The sequence below is a fragment of the Silurus aristotelis genome, assembly GCF_946808225.1.
Source record: "Silurus aristotelis genome assembly, chromosome: 5".
Classification (NCBI taxonomy): Eukaryota; Metazoa; Chordata; class Actinopteri; order Siluriformes; family Siluridae; genus Silurus; species Silurus aristotelis.
This window is the reverse complement of record NC_139578.1, coordinates 27,784,484-27,801,431: the sequence shown is the minus strand read 5'-3', so window position 1 is coordinate 27,801,431 and position 16,948 is coordinate 27,784,484. Positions and strand designations below refer to the sequence as shown.

At 40.7% G+C, this 16,948-nt stretch overlaps 1 protein-coding gene across 21 annotated transcripts in view; it reads left to right on the top strand.

Moving 5' to 3' along the window:
* znf521 (zinc finger protein 521) overlaps positions 1-16,948 on the top strand; it is a 160,827-nt gene that overhangs the window by 68,287 nt on the left and 75,592 nt on the right. For 12 of the 21 annotated variants that reach the window (XM_083542596.1, XM_083542595.1, XM_083542594.1 and 9 more), the window contains 2 exons: positions 3,445-6,920; positions 7,662-7,746. In XM_083542596.1, the coding sequence (XP_083398722.1) occupies positions 3,795-6,920; positions 7,662-7,746 (3,211 nt within the window). In that variant the 5' untranslated portion in view covers positions 3,445-3,794. The remainder of the gene's footprint in view (positions 1-3,444; positions 6,921-7,661; positions 7,747-16,948) is intronic. The other 9 variants (XM_083542601.1, XM_083542599.1, XM_083542598.1 and 6 more) reach the window with 1 other exon arrangement.

The window sequence follows — 16,948 nt, the reverse complement described above, 5'->3', positions numbered from 1 at the left end:
GAGCAACACCCTGTTCTCCTGGTGCCTCGTTTTCCATCTTTCTTTTCACTTTCTTGTACATGCGGCACCACAGTAACAATCCGAGTAAATTTTCTTCCGTATGCCAATTTAATGGAAACCAGATTTAATGCTTTTGTGTTGCTTTTGACGTCCAAAAACGTCAAACGTCAGCTACTGTAGTTATGAGTAATTGTATAATGACAGCGCTGTATAACAGGACATCAATTTGTCTGGCAAAGTCATCTTTTGTGACATGTTTATGACATGGTTTTTTTCAGTCTTATATGGCAGAGTTTACATATAAGCTGACAATCTAGCTATCATTGCCTGGGTATGCAGCCAATCTGAGATCAGTTGCCATAGAAAATCAAGCCCTCATGTTTATAGCATGTTTATGACGGTCATATTGTCAGTCTTATGCCCTTATTATGATATTATCTATCTTATTTGTGCAATTTATTCTGAGCTAGGTTTTGGGCTTGTGATCATTTATTAGATATCAATCAACACACTGTCTTTTCAAGTCTTTTCACCTTAAATTAGTTGATTAAGTAAAGATTCTTGTGACAAAAATGATAATAGGAACATTATAGCCATAATAAATGATAGTACTTTGGATACTTAAGTACATTTGAACTACTTTTGTACTTTTACTCAAGGGAAAGTTTAAAGGGACACTTTTACTTTTACTGGAGTCATATTGAAATGATTTTAATGTATCTTTACTTTATCTCAACTACATGATGTGTGTACTTCGTCCACCACGAAGCGATCGGTGGTCCGTGAACATTGGAATAGGAATCTTTTAGGATTTTTTTCCTGGACAAAATCACACACAGTGTGCACCCTGCTTTAGTTGCCAAATCCTCCATAGTTGTAAGTGTGAGAAGAAAAAGAGAGACTAACTCTGAATATGTAATAATGAAATAGTTTATGAATGTGTCTGTAATCAAACTAGATTTCTCACTTGGAGCAGCCAGATGAACAGTTCTGTCTGTGTAATTTTACATCACTTAAATGATGATCCTAATTATACTTTGTATTCGCCATGAACGAGCGGATTCTGTTTTCTAACAGTAATTAGAAAACAGTAATCGTATACTCCATTCTGATGGGACAGGCTTTGTTGTTTGAGCACAAATACAGTCAATCTAGGCATCCAGACTGGAACACAGGGAGTTTTTTTTGTGTGTGTGTGTGTGTGTTCGCCAAAGTGTTTGAAGTTGGTGATGTGCTAAAAGGCTAAAAGATATTCAGCATACTAAGCAGTCAACCTGTGATTGTCTTTGTTATCCTCTAAACTGACCAAACCAGGAGAAATGACATGGCGGTTGTTACCAGCTGAGCATGTGAGATTGTTCTACACCTATTTGGTCTCCTCCCAAATGCTCTCCTACCAATAAATATGCTGAAACAGATGTCAAATGGGTATCCAGCTGTCCTTCTGCTGAACATTACAAATGTGTTGTTTTGCTCAGAGAGCTAGACTGCACTGTGTGCCAAAAAAAAAAAAAAAAGAAATATTAAAATGCAAAAGGGGGTGAAAATGGAGGAAGGAGGGGGATGGGGGGGGGGGGGGGGGGGGGCTTACATCATGAGGCAGCATCAGGCCCTAAGATGGAGGTCTTCCTCTAAGGCTGAGACAGGCTGCTAGCCAGGGGATGTTCAGGAAGGCTTTGGCAGCTCAACAAAGCCAGGCCTTCAGCTGCGGGGTGGAGGTTTGCAGTGTGCAGCATCCCCTTTGGCTGGCTCACACAGACTGGGATATGTGTGTGTGTGTGTGTGTGTATGTGGAAAAGAGAGTGCGCTCTTATATTTACCCAGGCTGTTCAGGGTCTGGGTATTACTCGTCATGGTGAAGGGAGGGGAAAAACACCAATACAGCAAGGGAGAGAGCAGAAAGAGAGGAAACAAGCTTCCTTCTTATCCTGTTAGCTCTCCAGAGGCTCTCTGTACTCTTCATTTGGTGTTCACACACTAGTCTGGCATGGGGACGGGAGCATTTACTTACTGACTGGTCAATAAGATAGCCAAAGGGAGAAGATCATCAAAATGAGCGTCATACACTGTTATACTGATATAAAGCTAATTAAACTGTATAGCAGTATAATAATTCTTTAAATGATATAGCTGAAAGGTTTTAACAGCATTTAAACAGAAGACATAGACTTAATTAATGTGTTGCTTTTACGTATAGGCTCAAATAATTTGCTTGCAATTTGGTTATTAATCGAGAAGACATAATAATCAAGATGTAATAATTTAATCGCCTTTTAAAATCAGTCAACTCTATAAATTGGGGCATAGAAGAAAGAGTAGGCGTAGTAGATTGTATTTTTTTCCCCAAGTTGGCATTTTGCCCAGTTTGGGAGATATCCACTGCATAGACACTGCAAAATCTAGCCCATCAATGTGCTCTTTCAGCAGTTTGAGGAACAGGAGGTTGACATGTGACCTCATCTGTTTCCTGAAGATTGGGTACAGTGGGTTAAGTGATCAACAAGGCCATGTTATCCTGACAGAGAGCAGAGGGCAGTATTTCAAAGAAAAACAATTGAAGTAGCTGGAGAAGCCGGTCCAAGGATGGAGAGCGAGCTCCATTCAAAGAGGTGGTTTATGCTTTCCTGCAGATGTCTCATAAATCTTGTCGGTTTCCCTTTGTTTTTCTGTTTTCCCAGATCTGCTTTTTTTTTTTTTTTTTTTTTAAGTCACAAGGGTTGCACTAAATACGCATAAAGAGCACCTACTTTTGAACAAATTGCGGTGGAATTTGCAAATAAAGTATTTTAAATAATTCCGAATATTCAATTGTTATTGCTTATTATTTGAAATAAATTAACAATCACTTGGGCACCATTGTATGTCAGACCTCTTCGGCCGATGTCTGGAATAGTCATGGGATCTGCCAGGACACCATTTTTTTATTATTATTTTTATCTCTAGCACTTTTCGCTGGTGTATCGTGCTGTTCATGGTATTCTGGGTAAATTCTAGTAAAAACGAGCAAAAGTTAAATGTAGGTGCTTGTGGTCATTTTATGTAACAATGGCAGCTATTGTTAAGTATTAATATATCTAATATCTGGTGTCCTTCTAAACAAACACACACCCCATAGACAGCTGCTGGATTCAAATGGCTTTTTCTGTCTCAGTGGGAATTGCCATTAGGTGGCCACATGCAAGGTTAATTTCCCTTTTTCTTTTATGGCAATCTTTTTTTTGTCACTGTAATTGAATACCAGACTAATCTCTCTCACTTTCTCTTCTTCTGTCCTTCTTTCTCCCTCTTTTTCTGTAATTATGTGCATAGCAGTGTATGGTGCAAGCCTTTTTACATAATGCATAAAGCATACTAAACACATATACCGTAAATGTAATAAATAATCTTTTGCATTTTTATATTTGTATGCAGTTGTACATCTTTTTCTTCTATCTTTATTTGCAGATGGGGCTGATTTAGAAGATGACCCATCCTGTTCCTGGCCTGCTTCTTCGCCATCTAGCAAAGATCAAACGTCTCCAGTCCACGATTACGATTTTGGTGAAGATGAAGGAGGCCCTGGCTTGCCCTACCCATGCCAGTTCTGTGACAAATCATTTAGCCGCCTGAGCTTCCTTAAGCGCCACGAGCAGAGCCATAGTGACAAGCTCCCTTTCAGCTGTACCTTCTGCAGTCGCCTGTTCAAGCACAAGCGCAGCCGGGACCGGCATATAAAGCTCCACACCGGTGACAAGAAGTACCACTGCAGCGAGTGCAACTCGGCTTTCTCACGCAGTGACCATCTTAAGATCCATATGAAGACACACGCGGCAAACAAGCCTCATAAGTGCCCCGTGTGTCGCAGGGGGTTCCTGTCTTCCAGCTCCCTCCTTGGACACATGCAGGTGCATGAACGAGGGAAGGAAGGCCAGAGCACAGGGATATCTGGAGCAGAGGAGTGGAAGCTTAAGGAAGCACGCAAGTGCAGCCGCTGCGAAGAGGGGTTTGATGTGCCAGAGGAGCTCCAGAAGCACATTGCAGAGTGCCACCCCGAGTGTTCGCCCCCAGAAGAAGGAAGCATAGGGCCTAATCTGCAGTGTATCTACTGCCATGAGCCATTTAGTGACGAGGGCACTTTACTTAGCCATATTGACCAGGCGCATAGTCGAGACCAAAAGGGCCATATATGCACTGTATGCTCTGAGCACTTCCCCACTGTGGAAGAGTTGTATGCACACATGGACATTCACCAACTCCCAGAGTCAAGCAACCACAGCAACAGTCCGTCCCTTTTGACGGTAGGATATACATCTGTTTCCAGTACCACTCCAGACTCAAACCTTTCTGTTGATAGTTCGACCATGGTAGACACTGCTCCTGCTGTGCCCAAAACCCGTGGAAGAAGAAAGCGAGCTGCCCAACACACGAACGATATTTGCGGACGACCTGCTAAACAGCCTAAAGTAGCTTACAGTTGCATTTACTGCAACAAACAAGTATTCTCTAGTCTTGCTGTCCTTCAGATTCACCTAAAGACAATGCACGTAGACAAACCTGAGCAGGCCCATACCTGCCAGTTCTGCTTAGAGATCCTGCCGTCTTTGGTCAACTTAAATGAGCATCTGAAACAAGTACACAATGCTGAAGATCCATCCACCATACTTGCTAGCTTGTCTGATGCTGTGTTACAGTGTAACTTTTGTCCAGAGATGCTTGTAGATCTCAATGCCTTGCAGGAACACATCCGTTGCTCTCATGGCTTTCCTAGCCCGGTAGCCAAAGAGAGCAATGCCTTCTTTTGTCCCCAGTGCTTCATGGGATTTCTGACCGAGGCCACACTGGAAGAACATGTACGACAAACCCACTGTGATTCTGGAAGCTTGCGGTTTGACTCCCCACTTGCTGTCACTCCTAAAGATCCTATTGTGGAGGTGTATTCATGCTCTTATTGTACTAATTCTCCTATTTTCAACAGTGTCTTAAAGCTGAACAAGCACATCAAAGAAAATCACAAGAACATTCCCTTGGCACTGAATTATATAAACAATGGGAGAAGAACCCATAGAGCCCTCAGTCCTTCATCGTCCATATCTGTAGATCAAGCTACGCTTCTCAAACATGGCAGCACTTCATCCCGCTCAGCAAGTGAATTCATCTGTAACCAGTGTGGTGCTAAGTACACTAGCCTTGATCTTTTCCAGACTCACCTGAAGACTCACCTTGATGGTATGCTCCCACAACTCACATGTCCACAGTGCAACAAAGACTTTCCCAGCCAGGAAGCTCTGCTGAAGCACGTGACTGTCCACTTTACAGTCACTTCGACATACTACATCTGTGAAAGTTGCGACAAGCAGTTTACATCAGTGGATGACTTGCAGAAACACCTTCTTGATATGCATACCTTTGTGTTCTTTCGTTGCACTCTTTGCCAAGAAGTGTTCGACTCTAAAGTCTCAACTCAGCTTCATCTTGCAGTAAAGCATAGCAATGAAAAGAAAGTCTACCGATGTACTTCTTGTAATTGGGATTTCCGTCATGAGAGTGACCTTCAGCTGCATGTCAAGCACAGTCATTTGGAGAACCAGGGACGGGTTCACCGTTGCATATTTTGTGGTGAGTCATTTGGTACAGAAGTGGAGCTGCAGTGCCACATTACAACACACAGCAAGAAATACAACTGCCGCTTCTGCAACAAAGCTTTCCATGCCATTATTTTGCTGGAACGTCATTTACGTGAGAAACATTGTGTGTTTGAGGGAAAGGCCCAAAACTGTGGCACTAATGGTTCTACAAGTGGTGGTGGAGAATCAGTTGCTAAAGATGATGCAGAACTGCAGGGCATCCTTACCAATAGCCATGGAGGACCCGGTACAGGGGAGTCTCACAACAGTCATGATGGAAGTGAAGAAGACGTTGAGTCCACAGAGGTCATGTATACCTGTGACATCTGTGGCGCATCTTATACTATGGAGTCTCTGCTGACTAATCACCAGCTCCGTGATCACAACATTCGACCAGGGGAGACTGCGATGCACAAGAAGAAGGCAGAAATAATCAAGGGAAGCCACAAATGCAATGTTTGCTCAAGAACGTTTTTCTCTGAAGCAGGGCTCCGGGAACATATGCAAACTCACCTGGGACCTGTAAAGCATTATATGTGTCCCATTTGTGGAGAACGCTTTCCCTCTCTGCTTACTTTGACAGAGCATAAGGTTACTCATAGTAAAAGCTTGGACACAGGCAGCTGTCGAATTTGCAAGCTACCACTGCAGAGTGAGGAAGACTTCTTGGAGCACTGTCAAATGCATCCAGATTTGCGAAACTCTCTGACTGGTTTTCGCTGTGTGGTCTGCATGCAGACCGTTACTTCAACCTTAGAGCTGAAGATTCATGGCACCTTTCACATGCAGAAGACAGGATCTATGTCCACCAATCACCCTTGTGGACGTGCCACTATTCCTCACCAACAGCATCACCAGAGTCAGAAGCTCTTTAAGTGTGCTTCATGTCTTAAGGAGTTCCGCTACAAGCAGGACATGGTGAAGCTTGATATTAATGGCCTACCATATGGTCTCTGTGCCACATGTGTAAGTGCTAGTAAAAGCTCTAGTCCAACCATAAATGGTGGAAAACAGCAGCTTCAAGGGGGGCAAACAACAGCACCCTCTAATGCAGGCTGGAACCAAGGGGAAAGTCTAAGCCCTTGTGGTGTGAAAAGAAAGGGGACCACCTATTCCACGTCATCCTCTTCATCTATATCGTCCACTGTTGCCAAGACAAGATGCTCCAGCTGCAATGTGAAGTTCGAGTCAGAGGTAGAGCTGCAGACGCATTTTCAAACAGTGCACAGAGAACAGACAGGAGAGGGAGGTGGCAGTCAAGTGAGGACTCCCCAAGGATCCCCTATGCCAAGAGTGAGTCCTTCGCAAAGTGAAGAGGTAAGTCAGACCTTCATACATGCATTCGATGTGCTTAAAACAGTAGGCTTATATATTAGTTTTGAAAAATAATTAATTATATTAATTAGTATGATGTTATTTATGTAAGGATATTCCGGACAATATTCAAAAGAAATTGCAAATCGTATTTGCAATCGCGTTTCTCAAATGTGGACGCATAAATTGTGACATAATCCAAACACAATTGCAAATCTTTTAATGATTGCATTTCCACTTTTGCGAACGCACAGTGACTGCCAAATTCCTAATGGAAAAGCAAAGTCCATTCGGAACGGTATTTCCCTTGTCTTACGAGTTATGACCATGTCATATTTAAATAGCAATATTAATTAGCACGTTTGCTTTTTCACTTTCTCTGCATCACGTGTGTAGCCTGCCAAAACTCAAATGGAATCGCAATTACTTTTGCATTTGCATTTCTAAAGACTTGCATGGAAAGCTGTCAATTAAGTGTCAGGGGTGGGACTATATTATTATGCTTGTCTGCATTTAACCATAGAATGTACGTACTCTGTGAGCTGTTTGTTCCTTCCCTGATCAGCCAGGCAATGTAGACCCTAAACCTCTCCAAGAATCAATTTTAGTTTAGGAACCATGAAACATTTTAACAGTACCAATAACTAAAATTGTGAATAGTTTCATAAGATAAAATACGTATAGTTTAATACCATGCTTAATGACATTTCTGCCTTTTTTTTTTCTCTCTGCCATTTTTTCCAGAAGAAGACATACCAGTGCATTAAGTGTCAAATGGTCTTCCATAGTGAATGGGACATTCAGGTTCATGTGGCGAATCACATGCTTGGTAAGTTCGATACTTGTATTTTGTATTCAGATTTTTAATTTTTTCATGCCTCATGTTAATGTAATGGAACATCTTTAGTTATTCATCTATACCACCATCTTGATTTTGGTCATGATAATGGTAGCTAAGTAGACTATCCTGAAAACACTCAAAATCGCAGGGCATCATAAAAACCCACCACTTTTGTAAAACTCAGATTTTGTGTAAAGTGTGTTGCATTATGAGCTACACGGATGTTCTTATTATTATTCATGGCTACAATCCATTACAACAGTGTTCACATTCTAAAAACTACTTTATTATGGGATGGGCATTAATAACAGGAGGATACGTATTGACCTGAATCCCATTTTCCAGGCAGTGTACGGTAATTTTCAAACACATTACTCCTTCATGGTACTGATTTATTTGTTTTCGTTATTAATATTGCATAGGTTCTGTGAATGATCCAGCATATGTATTAATGTGTTTGCCAACTCTGAATATTCACACCCACCCACACCAACAACATCTTTTATTGGTATTCATTTCGACTATGTGAGACACACGTTTCTATTCCGCGAGACCTCTTGTAAGCTGAACATTTCTGGTCTTTGTGTATTCATTATTTGATTTATTTGTTGGATTTTTTATTACCCTGGTTCTTCAAGTGTCATTTTTGGAAACAATATGCAGAATAGTGCAGACATTTAAGCTTCTAAAGAAATTCTTAGTGGGATGTGAACCTGAAATTTATGGCTGTTCGATTAGGGGGTGTATGACAGATTTATATGGTAAGTAAAGAATGTTACATCTGTGCATGGTTATTTTCAACATATTTGAATGTGGAAACTACAGAACCACTGGTGAATTTTTTTTTAAAAGATGTGGTTACAAATTATTATATTGAGTCAATTTAAATTGAGATTATTTATCATCACTTAAATGTTAATATGAGTGAAATACCAAAAAATAAACCAAAGCAAATCATTATAGCCACAGGCACTAACGAATGAAGAGAATCGATGGTATTGCACTACTTTTTATTTGAGGCATAAGGACACTAGCAATGTGAGAAGAAGATACTATTAGCCCATGTCACCTTAAGCATATTCTCAAAGCACATCCAGTGTACCGCATGTTCCTGCCAAATTATTACCTGGAGACCACGGTATGACATTCTACAACATACTAAATCATGTGCACATTTTGTAGCCAAAACTGCATGATACTGAGGCTGCCACCTTGCATAATTTGTTGTTACTGTGGATTATGTTGTGACTAGAAGATGCCCTCCCAAATAAAAAAATTGCAGCCTCAAACTTCTAGCTTTATTAAAGAATCACCATCAAGGGCTGTCAGAGGCTCCACTTTAAACAAAAAGCGCTTAGTTCACAATCTATCTTAAAAAAAATAACAATCACTCCACAGACTTATCCGACGTTTCAAAATTGTTGAAAAACTATCCATCTCACACGAACTTGAACTTGATACACAGCCTATGCTCAGGTGTAGACTACAGCTTTTCTTCAAAAATTCTGGTGGGTGATAATAGCAGTGGGTGGGTTGGGCTTTCGGGTGGTGTGGGGTGTGGTGGAGGAGCGAATCTGGACTGGATCGTAATTACCTCACAGACAGTATGTGCCAGAAAAGCGAAACGGGAAGGGGGAAGCAGAGGCCTCATTTGGAAAAGGGTCCAAATGCCTTCTCCCTTGAAAAAAGGGGACACTTTCTCCTTTTAATGGCCATCTGCACAGGAGAGGCGAAACGAGAGGCCGGGGGTCAGCTCCGCTCAGCTGTCACTGTTATTAGCGTAGGTAATGGAGCAGGCGCTCCTCTCTTAGGGGTGCTGTTCCTGGCCCTATGCTCCTTGCTTTATGGCTGTTGATTCACCCTGATAGCTCTCTCTCTCTCTCTCTCTCTCTCTCTCTCTCTCTCTCTCTCTCTCTCTCTCTCTCTCTATATATATATATATATATATATATATATATATATATATATATATATATATGACACAATGGCACAGAATATAGAATAAAGTAAATTAGCATGTCCTCAGAGCCTAATCGGAGATATAGCCACTGTGTCGCTCTGTTCCACCTTCATACTCGTCGCCCCTGTGACCCCTAACTTCAAATTGAGTAAAGTATGCTTTATCATTTTTAGAACTGATAACTTCAGAGATGGTGGTGGCATATCCAGATTTTGCCTAATGGACCCAAGTGGACATGTGTGGCTTTGTGGCGAAAAAGAGAAACGCATAACACCCTAATTGCGTTTTTAGTGGGCAAAGTGGTGCGTTTTGGCCTGAATGATTAGCTGCCCGCCCTTGGGAATGAAGAGACAGCTCTCAAGGTCCAGATGGATCCATCCGCATTTGCCATACAGCTGGCCGTTCAGATCACGGGACTCAATGTGATATTCCTGTCCATCTGTAGGAAAAAACAAATTGAAAAAATTCAATTGCGGGTGACCACGGAGCAATTTCGAAAGCAGGCCAGAAGACAGCTGGCCTCTCTTTAGTTTGGAGTTTGCTGGCATGGCTAATTCACACAACTAAAGGCATGCGATGTGTCACCAGAGAGGCTGAGAGGAAGACAGGAGGAGTGAATGCCAGGGTTTATGCCTCTCTGAGCTTCTGTGGTCACTATCAAAACCGTCATTAGCTTCCTATTTTTTGAAGGATGTTTATGAAGGCCTGCATGTGCGTCACGCATACACTTCAGATGTCTTTCCTCTACAGACAGCCGCTTGCCATTCAAGGCTCTGAGAGCACATGTGCATTTTTGTAGATTTTTCTGAAGAACACTTTTTAGTCTTTTTATGTTAAAGGCAGCATTTGGTTGTAATTATATGCACAATGTAGACCAATGAAATGTCTTAAAACATAACAAAGTCCATATGGTCGTGATGGTAAGATTTACACATTCGCATCGGTGCATCGGCATAAAAGTTAACGTTGTGATGCATCGATATTAAAAAAGTGTGCCGAGAGTCACCTAGAATACAGATTAACATGGCAGAGGTAGAGCTGTGTCCTCCTGAAGACAGAACAGGAAAAGAATTTCTGATTTTACTTATTTCTTTATTTTGTTTCTCTACAATATTGCAATATGTTAACGGAAAAGTAAAATCGCCAGTGTCGAAAACTTCTCCTCACTGTTGAGAGATACATGTGAAGGTCTTTCACTGACAGATAAGCCGAAAAGAATCGCAGCAGCACTTCAGAATCCCCCTGTTTCTTGACAACAGTGTGAACTTTGACCCTTAAAGCTCCATAGGAGCCTATTTTTCCTCCAAGTTCTCCTGCTGAGCCAAAACCTCTTGCTTACTTCTCACTACCCTGATGCGAGGTTGTCAGGCATGAGGGAAAAGGTCTAAATCTGCCCTCCATTTCAGATATCCAACAATCTTCCACAGCTTTTTGGATTTCTTTTTTTAAGGGGTCCAAAGGGTCATTAGGATTCTTCTTCCTCTTCACTTTTCTCCAGCCATGCAGAATAAACCATGCATAGCACTCTTTTTCACTATTCAGGCAAGCAGTGATGGCACGATAGTGCATTGATTTCCATTTTGGCCAATATTTAAAGTAAAAACACTCCCCCCCCACCCCCCCACCCACCCACCCCAACCACACACACACACACACACACACACACACACACACACACACACACACACACACATTGCCCACATCCGCTTTCAGCAGTCATTTCAGTACTGCAATGAAATATAAAATATTAGATTAATCTCTGGTCTCTTTACTGTTTTGTGTAACATGACAAGAACCAGACACTGGGGGTGCTCTTTGTACTTGGACTCCACAGATCGCAGCTTTCAAATACATTTTTGTTATTTGAAAAAATATATATATTTTCGAAGTGGGAGGGGGTGAAATCGGAGTGCATGCCCAGGCTTCCGTCTGTGACACGGAAAGATGGAAAGGGAGAAAAGAGAGGCCTGGATCGATGGGCAGGAGGTGGGAAGGTGGTGGGGGTTGGAGGGGGGCTAGGGGACAGAGTAGGGCACACATTTACTGTACAGCTGGCCTCTCTGTGTGAGGCAGAACCGTGGGCTGCTACCAAGCACGAGGAGATGAGAAACAGAGAGATAGACCAGGAGAGACAAGAGATTCCATCCTGCTTCCTCGTTCCTGCCTTCTGTTTTTAATCGAATTTGTTTCGATTTCCACCCCGACACCCATCCCTGCCGCTCCTTCTCTGCTGTGTACGTCTGCATTACATGCATGCTTTGTCTTAGAAAAAAAAAAAGAGAGAAAAAAGGGAGACATCATTTGCTGCCTAGAATTGAGAACACAAATTATCCATGACACTGTTGTCTAAGGATCCAATGGGAATAGTTTGAGTGATGACGTGTTTACTGAATGTTTACTGACTATATAACAAATACGCCCCGTCAAGATGGTGCCAGGGGGATCGCATGGCCTACGATATTATAATACATATTAGTCTTCGAAATTTTTGGGGGGTTTATCTCAATCCATATAGTGTCAAATCGATTCTATATTCATTTTAATCTAATTCGAATAGTTGTATACACAAAAAGGCAAAATGAATCCACAGACTAAAACAGAAATCATATTCTCAGTGTTAGAACTAAAACCAGCAACGCACCGATAGTCAATGTGAATAGAAAGGACAAAAACACAGACAGAACGAGAGATCGACAGAGAGAGACAGATATGTCACTGATCAGGAAGGTGTGTGTAATTGCATATTAACACAGCTGCACTTCACTGCACAGAGATGACTGCACTAATGAATGAAGAGGCGTTATTAATCACCAATTAATAAAAATGGGGTGTCTGCTCAATCTACGCTACACATGACCTGCTCAGCATGCTCAGAGTCACTCGCTCGAATTACTCCTTTTTTTTTTTTTTTTTCTCTTCTGAAAACTCCACACACTTACCTCGGTCAGGGAGCCTGTCTGTCTACTGGAACTACTGATGTTATTTTATTAGAATTTTTGTTTGTTCATAGTTTAACAGCAGAGATTGTGAATGCTGGCTGTTCACTGTAACAGATATAAAAAAAAAAAAAAGATTCTTTGCTCTCAAGAAGTTAACTTTCTTCTGAAGTCTTATCAGCATTGCTTAGTAAAAATTGTGACTCATGTAATAGATAGATAGATAGATAGATAGATAGATAGATAGATAGATAGACAGACAGACAGACAGACAGACAGACAGACAGACAGACAGACAGACAGACAGACAGACAGACAGACATTTTTTTAATAAAACTGGAAACACACAATCACACACAAACACACACACACACACACACACACACACATATATATATATATATATATATATATATATATATATATATATATATATATATATATATATATACTGCTCAATTAATTACACAAAAAAGTTTAAATTTAAAAATGAAAAACAAAAAACCTTTTAAATTTAAATTTCAAATGTTTAAATGTTTTTATTATAGTTTTATTATATATCCATTTATTGTATAAATATTTTATTATATAATTTTGTATTTTTATTAATATATTTGTTTGTTAATACTTTTTGTACATTTATTAAATTATTTTGTTGGCTGATTTGTTGGTTATCTGTCTGTCTGTCTGTCTGTCTGTCTGTCTGTCTGTCTGTCTGTCTGTCTGTCTGTCTGTTTATCTACCCATTTTTTTTCTTTTTCTTTTTTTGTCCTTTTGATTATCCACTAAACACAATTTTATCAAGTCTTCACTCAGATTTTGATAGGCACTGTTCATCACCTCTGTGACTTCACTCACACCTTCCCCAATCGGCCAGAGTTGAAAGACCCCTCCGTGCCCTCACCCCGAGTTCCTTCGCATGTTTTATTGATGGTGAGCGACGGAGGGGCCGCATTACATTAGCAGCCTTGGTGCCGCCTCCTGTTCTGAAGCTGAATATTTAGAATGAACTAGCTTTCAAGTTTCCGAATGTCCAGACATGGAGGACAGCATTGAGTGGGTCATGCTAACATGTCGGAATGGAAAGCCGCCCAAGACCAAGGTTAGAGAGAAAGCTGGACTTGGAAAACTGGCCTCATCCCAAAAAAAAAAAAAAAAAAAAAAAACCTTAACTCTGAATGGAATCTCGCTCCCTATGTGGCGTCTTTGATGGGTTTGGCAGTTATCTTTTTTTTTTTTTTGCTCTCTGTCTCCTGTTCCCATATGTACAAAGAAAGAGAAAAGGTCAAGGCCGAGACATCATTCACACTTAGATCGCTTGGCTTCAGTCAGTTGGCTTTGAAAGGGCAGATCCGACAGCCGGGATTCTGTCTCTGACTGATTTATGGGGTAATGTAGAGTAACACTTCTCGAGCTCTGTTCCACAAAATCGATCTTTAAGTACTTTTATGAGTTTCGATTTCTATAGTTGTTTCACTGATGCTTGTGTTTTTGGGAATGGCTTGTAATGTGGCACTGAATGCATTAGTTATGTGTTGTAACAGCAGACATAAGTACTATATTGTTGTACAGTTTTTACACTTATTTATTGTCTACATGTCTATATGTGTCTATCACACATTTTGGTGTGTTTATGGAGTGTACGCATGCTGTCTGTGTGTGTGGTTTAATAATAAGGAGAGTGGATTGGGTGGTGCGGCTGAGTGCCAGGCACATGGATGGCCATGGCAAGGTCAACAGCGCAGAAGAGGCGCAGTTACTGCACCCTCCACTCCTGCAGCTGAGAGAGGAGAGGGCCAGCCATCTGTCCACTCCTGCCTGCCATACCCGCAGAGCACATACACACACACACACACACACACACACACACACACACACACACACACAAACTCACAAATGACACACACAAACACTCTGGCACACAATTATTCTGTAATACACAAACACAGATGCACGTATGCGACGCAAACACAGACACAACCCATCCAATACAAATATGGATGAGCAAACATGGCCGTATGCACAAATTTGCCTGTGATGTTTTAAAAGCCAGACCGCGTGTCAGTAGACGTCACGGTGACTTTGAATGGCCAGGATGGTGTGTGATCACATGCTAGTCATTGAACTATCAAAGGACAACGGGATCTTTTTTGAAAACGTTCTTAGGGTTGGAAATTGTTGCGGAATAAAAGGCGCAAAACACTGAACACTACAGGATGGGCTTTGACGAGAGAAAAATCTTTTGGTCGTGGCGGCGTAACTTTCTTTTTCCAAAATTAGCAGAAGCATAGACTTATATATCAGTAGGTTCCCTGGTAGTCTAGTGGTTAGGATTCGGCGCTCTCATTGCTGCGGCCCGGGTTCGATCCCCGGTCAGGGAACCAACCACAGCCACTCTTAGTGGCGGTCCCAAGTCCGGATAAATGGGGAGGGTTGCGTTAGGAAGGGCATCCAGCGTAAAAACATGTGCCAAATCGAATGTGCGGATCATGAATACGGATGATGCGCTGTGGTGACCCCTAATGGGAGAATCCAAAAGAAAGAAGTAGTAGATAGTCTTATATATCAGGGTTTCTGAGGGGTCTGAAAAAAAAATAAAACCCCAAATTTTAGGGCTTTAAAAGTCTCAAATTATCTTTTCTGGGTCTTAAATAATCTCAAACAGGTCTTAATTTTGTAATTTTACACTTTTTCTTTGTTTGTTTCCGTGGTCCAAAAGTTATTTGCTGTATTATGACTACAAATGAGCTCAACAAGCAACAGCCAATCGGCTTCCTGTTTTCGGTGCGAATTTAGATTTTCAGCTACGAGGAAGTGCAAATTTAGCGATAATTCAAAAATTAATTTAGGGCTCGGTTAAGGCCAATTGCTAACAACGTATTTGTGATGTTGTGATATAGGTTTTAAATGTAATTCTTGATGGTTTTATATATATACAGTAGATGTATTGAAATCATTCTCATATATGTATCATGGTTTTATTGTTAAAGCAAGATAATAAATGCAATAACCCTTAAAGTTAAATCAGGATCGTTAAAGAGAAAAGTCAAAACTTATGAAGGGATTTTATAATGTCATGCGTGACTCTGGGTCAATGAAATACTCTACATATGACTAAACAGTAATAATCTGAGGATATTAATGCCCAGAGCCCTAATCATCCCAAAGACAGGTGTTTTTTTTTTTTTTTCTTTTACGTCAACAGCGAGACATTTTCATGGAGAATTTTTTTTTCCGCCTTTAACGCGACCAACCTTTTCTTGTTTTTCACCTTGCCCAGGCCCCCCGGGGTCAGCCGGAGAATGGGCTGCTGATTAGCACAGCTCTCTCTTGCGAAGACCTTTACGATGCCCTCTGGCCGCAGCGGTGGAACCCTGTGGAATGTTCCAAAGCTCTCTAATAGGTTTCAGGTGCTTCGGGCCAACGGCCAGCCGCCAAGTCTGCCCCAATCCCCGGCCAGTGCACCACTATTTATTTATATCCTCTTGAACTACTTGATAGCCATAATGTGAAGGGTTAGCTAGTCAGGTTAGACCCTGACAGGATGCAAATAATGGCGAGGTCAGGTGTTTTTTGAATGTGTAAGCGGGAGTTCTTGCTTTGTGTACTTAGAAGTTGACATTCACAATCGGGGCAATTATTGAGGTAAAATGAATGAAAGCACATTTATTAAGTCTTTTTTTGTAGTACTGTCATTTTTTTTCAATCCTGATTATGAGAATTTTGATCAATACCCAAACTATGACTAGTTCAGCAGCTAAGATTGTGACTGATGGAAGCTTTATACTGACAAAAAGCTGGCTTTTCTCAAAAGTCCTATAGTATCAGCAAAAAAGAAAAAAATGTTATGTATATTTGTATATATATATAAAATGGGATTATTATGCAACTCAACTAGGAAATTTGGGGAAATTTGAAATCTGTAATAAAAATGTAATAAGAAAACTTAATTTTAAGGGTTTTTTTTATATTGTTTATAATCTATTTATTATATTATTTTGGTTTTTTTTATTAAATATTAATTGTAAATATATATATATATATATATATATATATATATATATATATATATATATATATTTGACAATTATTTAATTTCTTTATTAGTTTTCTGGTTGATTGACCTTTTCTCTCTCTCTCTCTCTCTCTCTCTCTCTCTCTCTCTCTCTCTCTCTCTCTCTCTCTCTCTCTCTCTCTCTCTCTATCTATCTATCTCTATCTATCTCTATCTATCTATTTGACAACATCTTTTGGGATGAACCAGTTATATTTGGTTACAGGCTTTAATTATGTC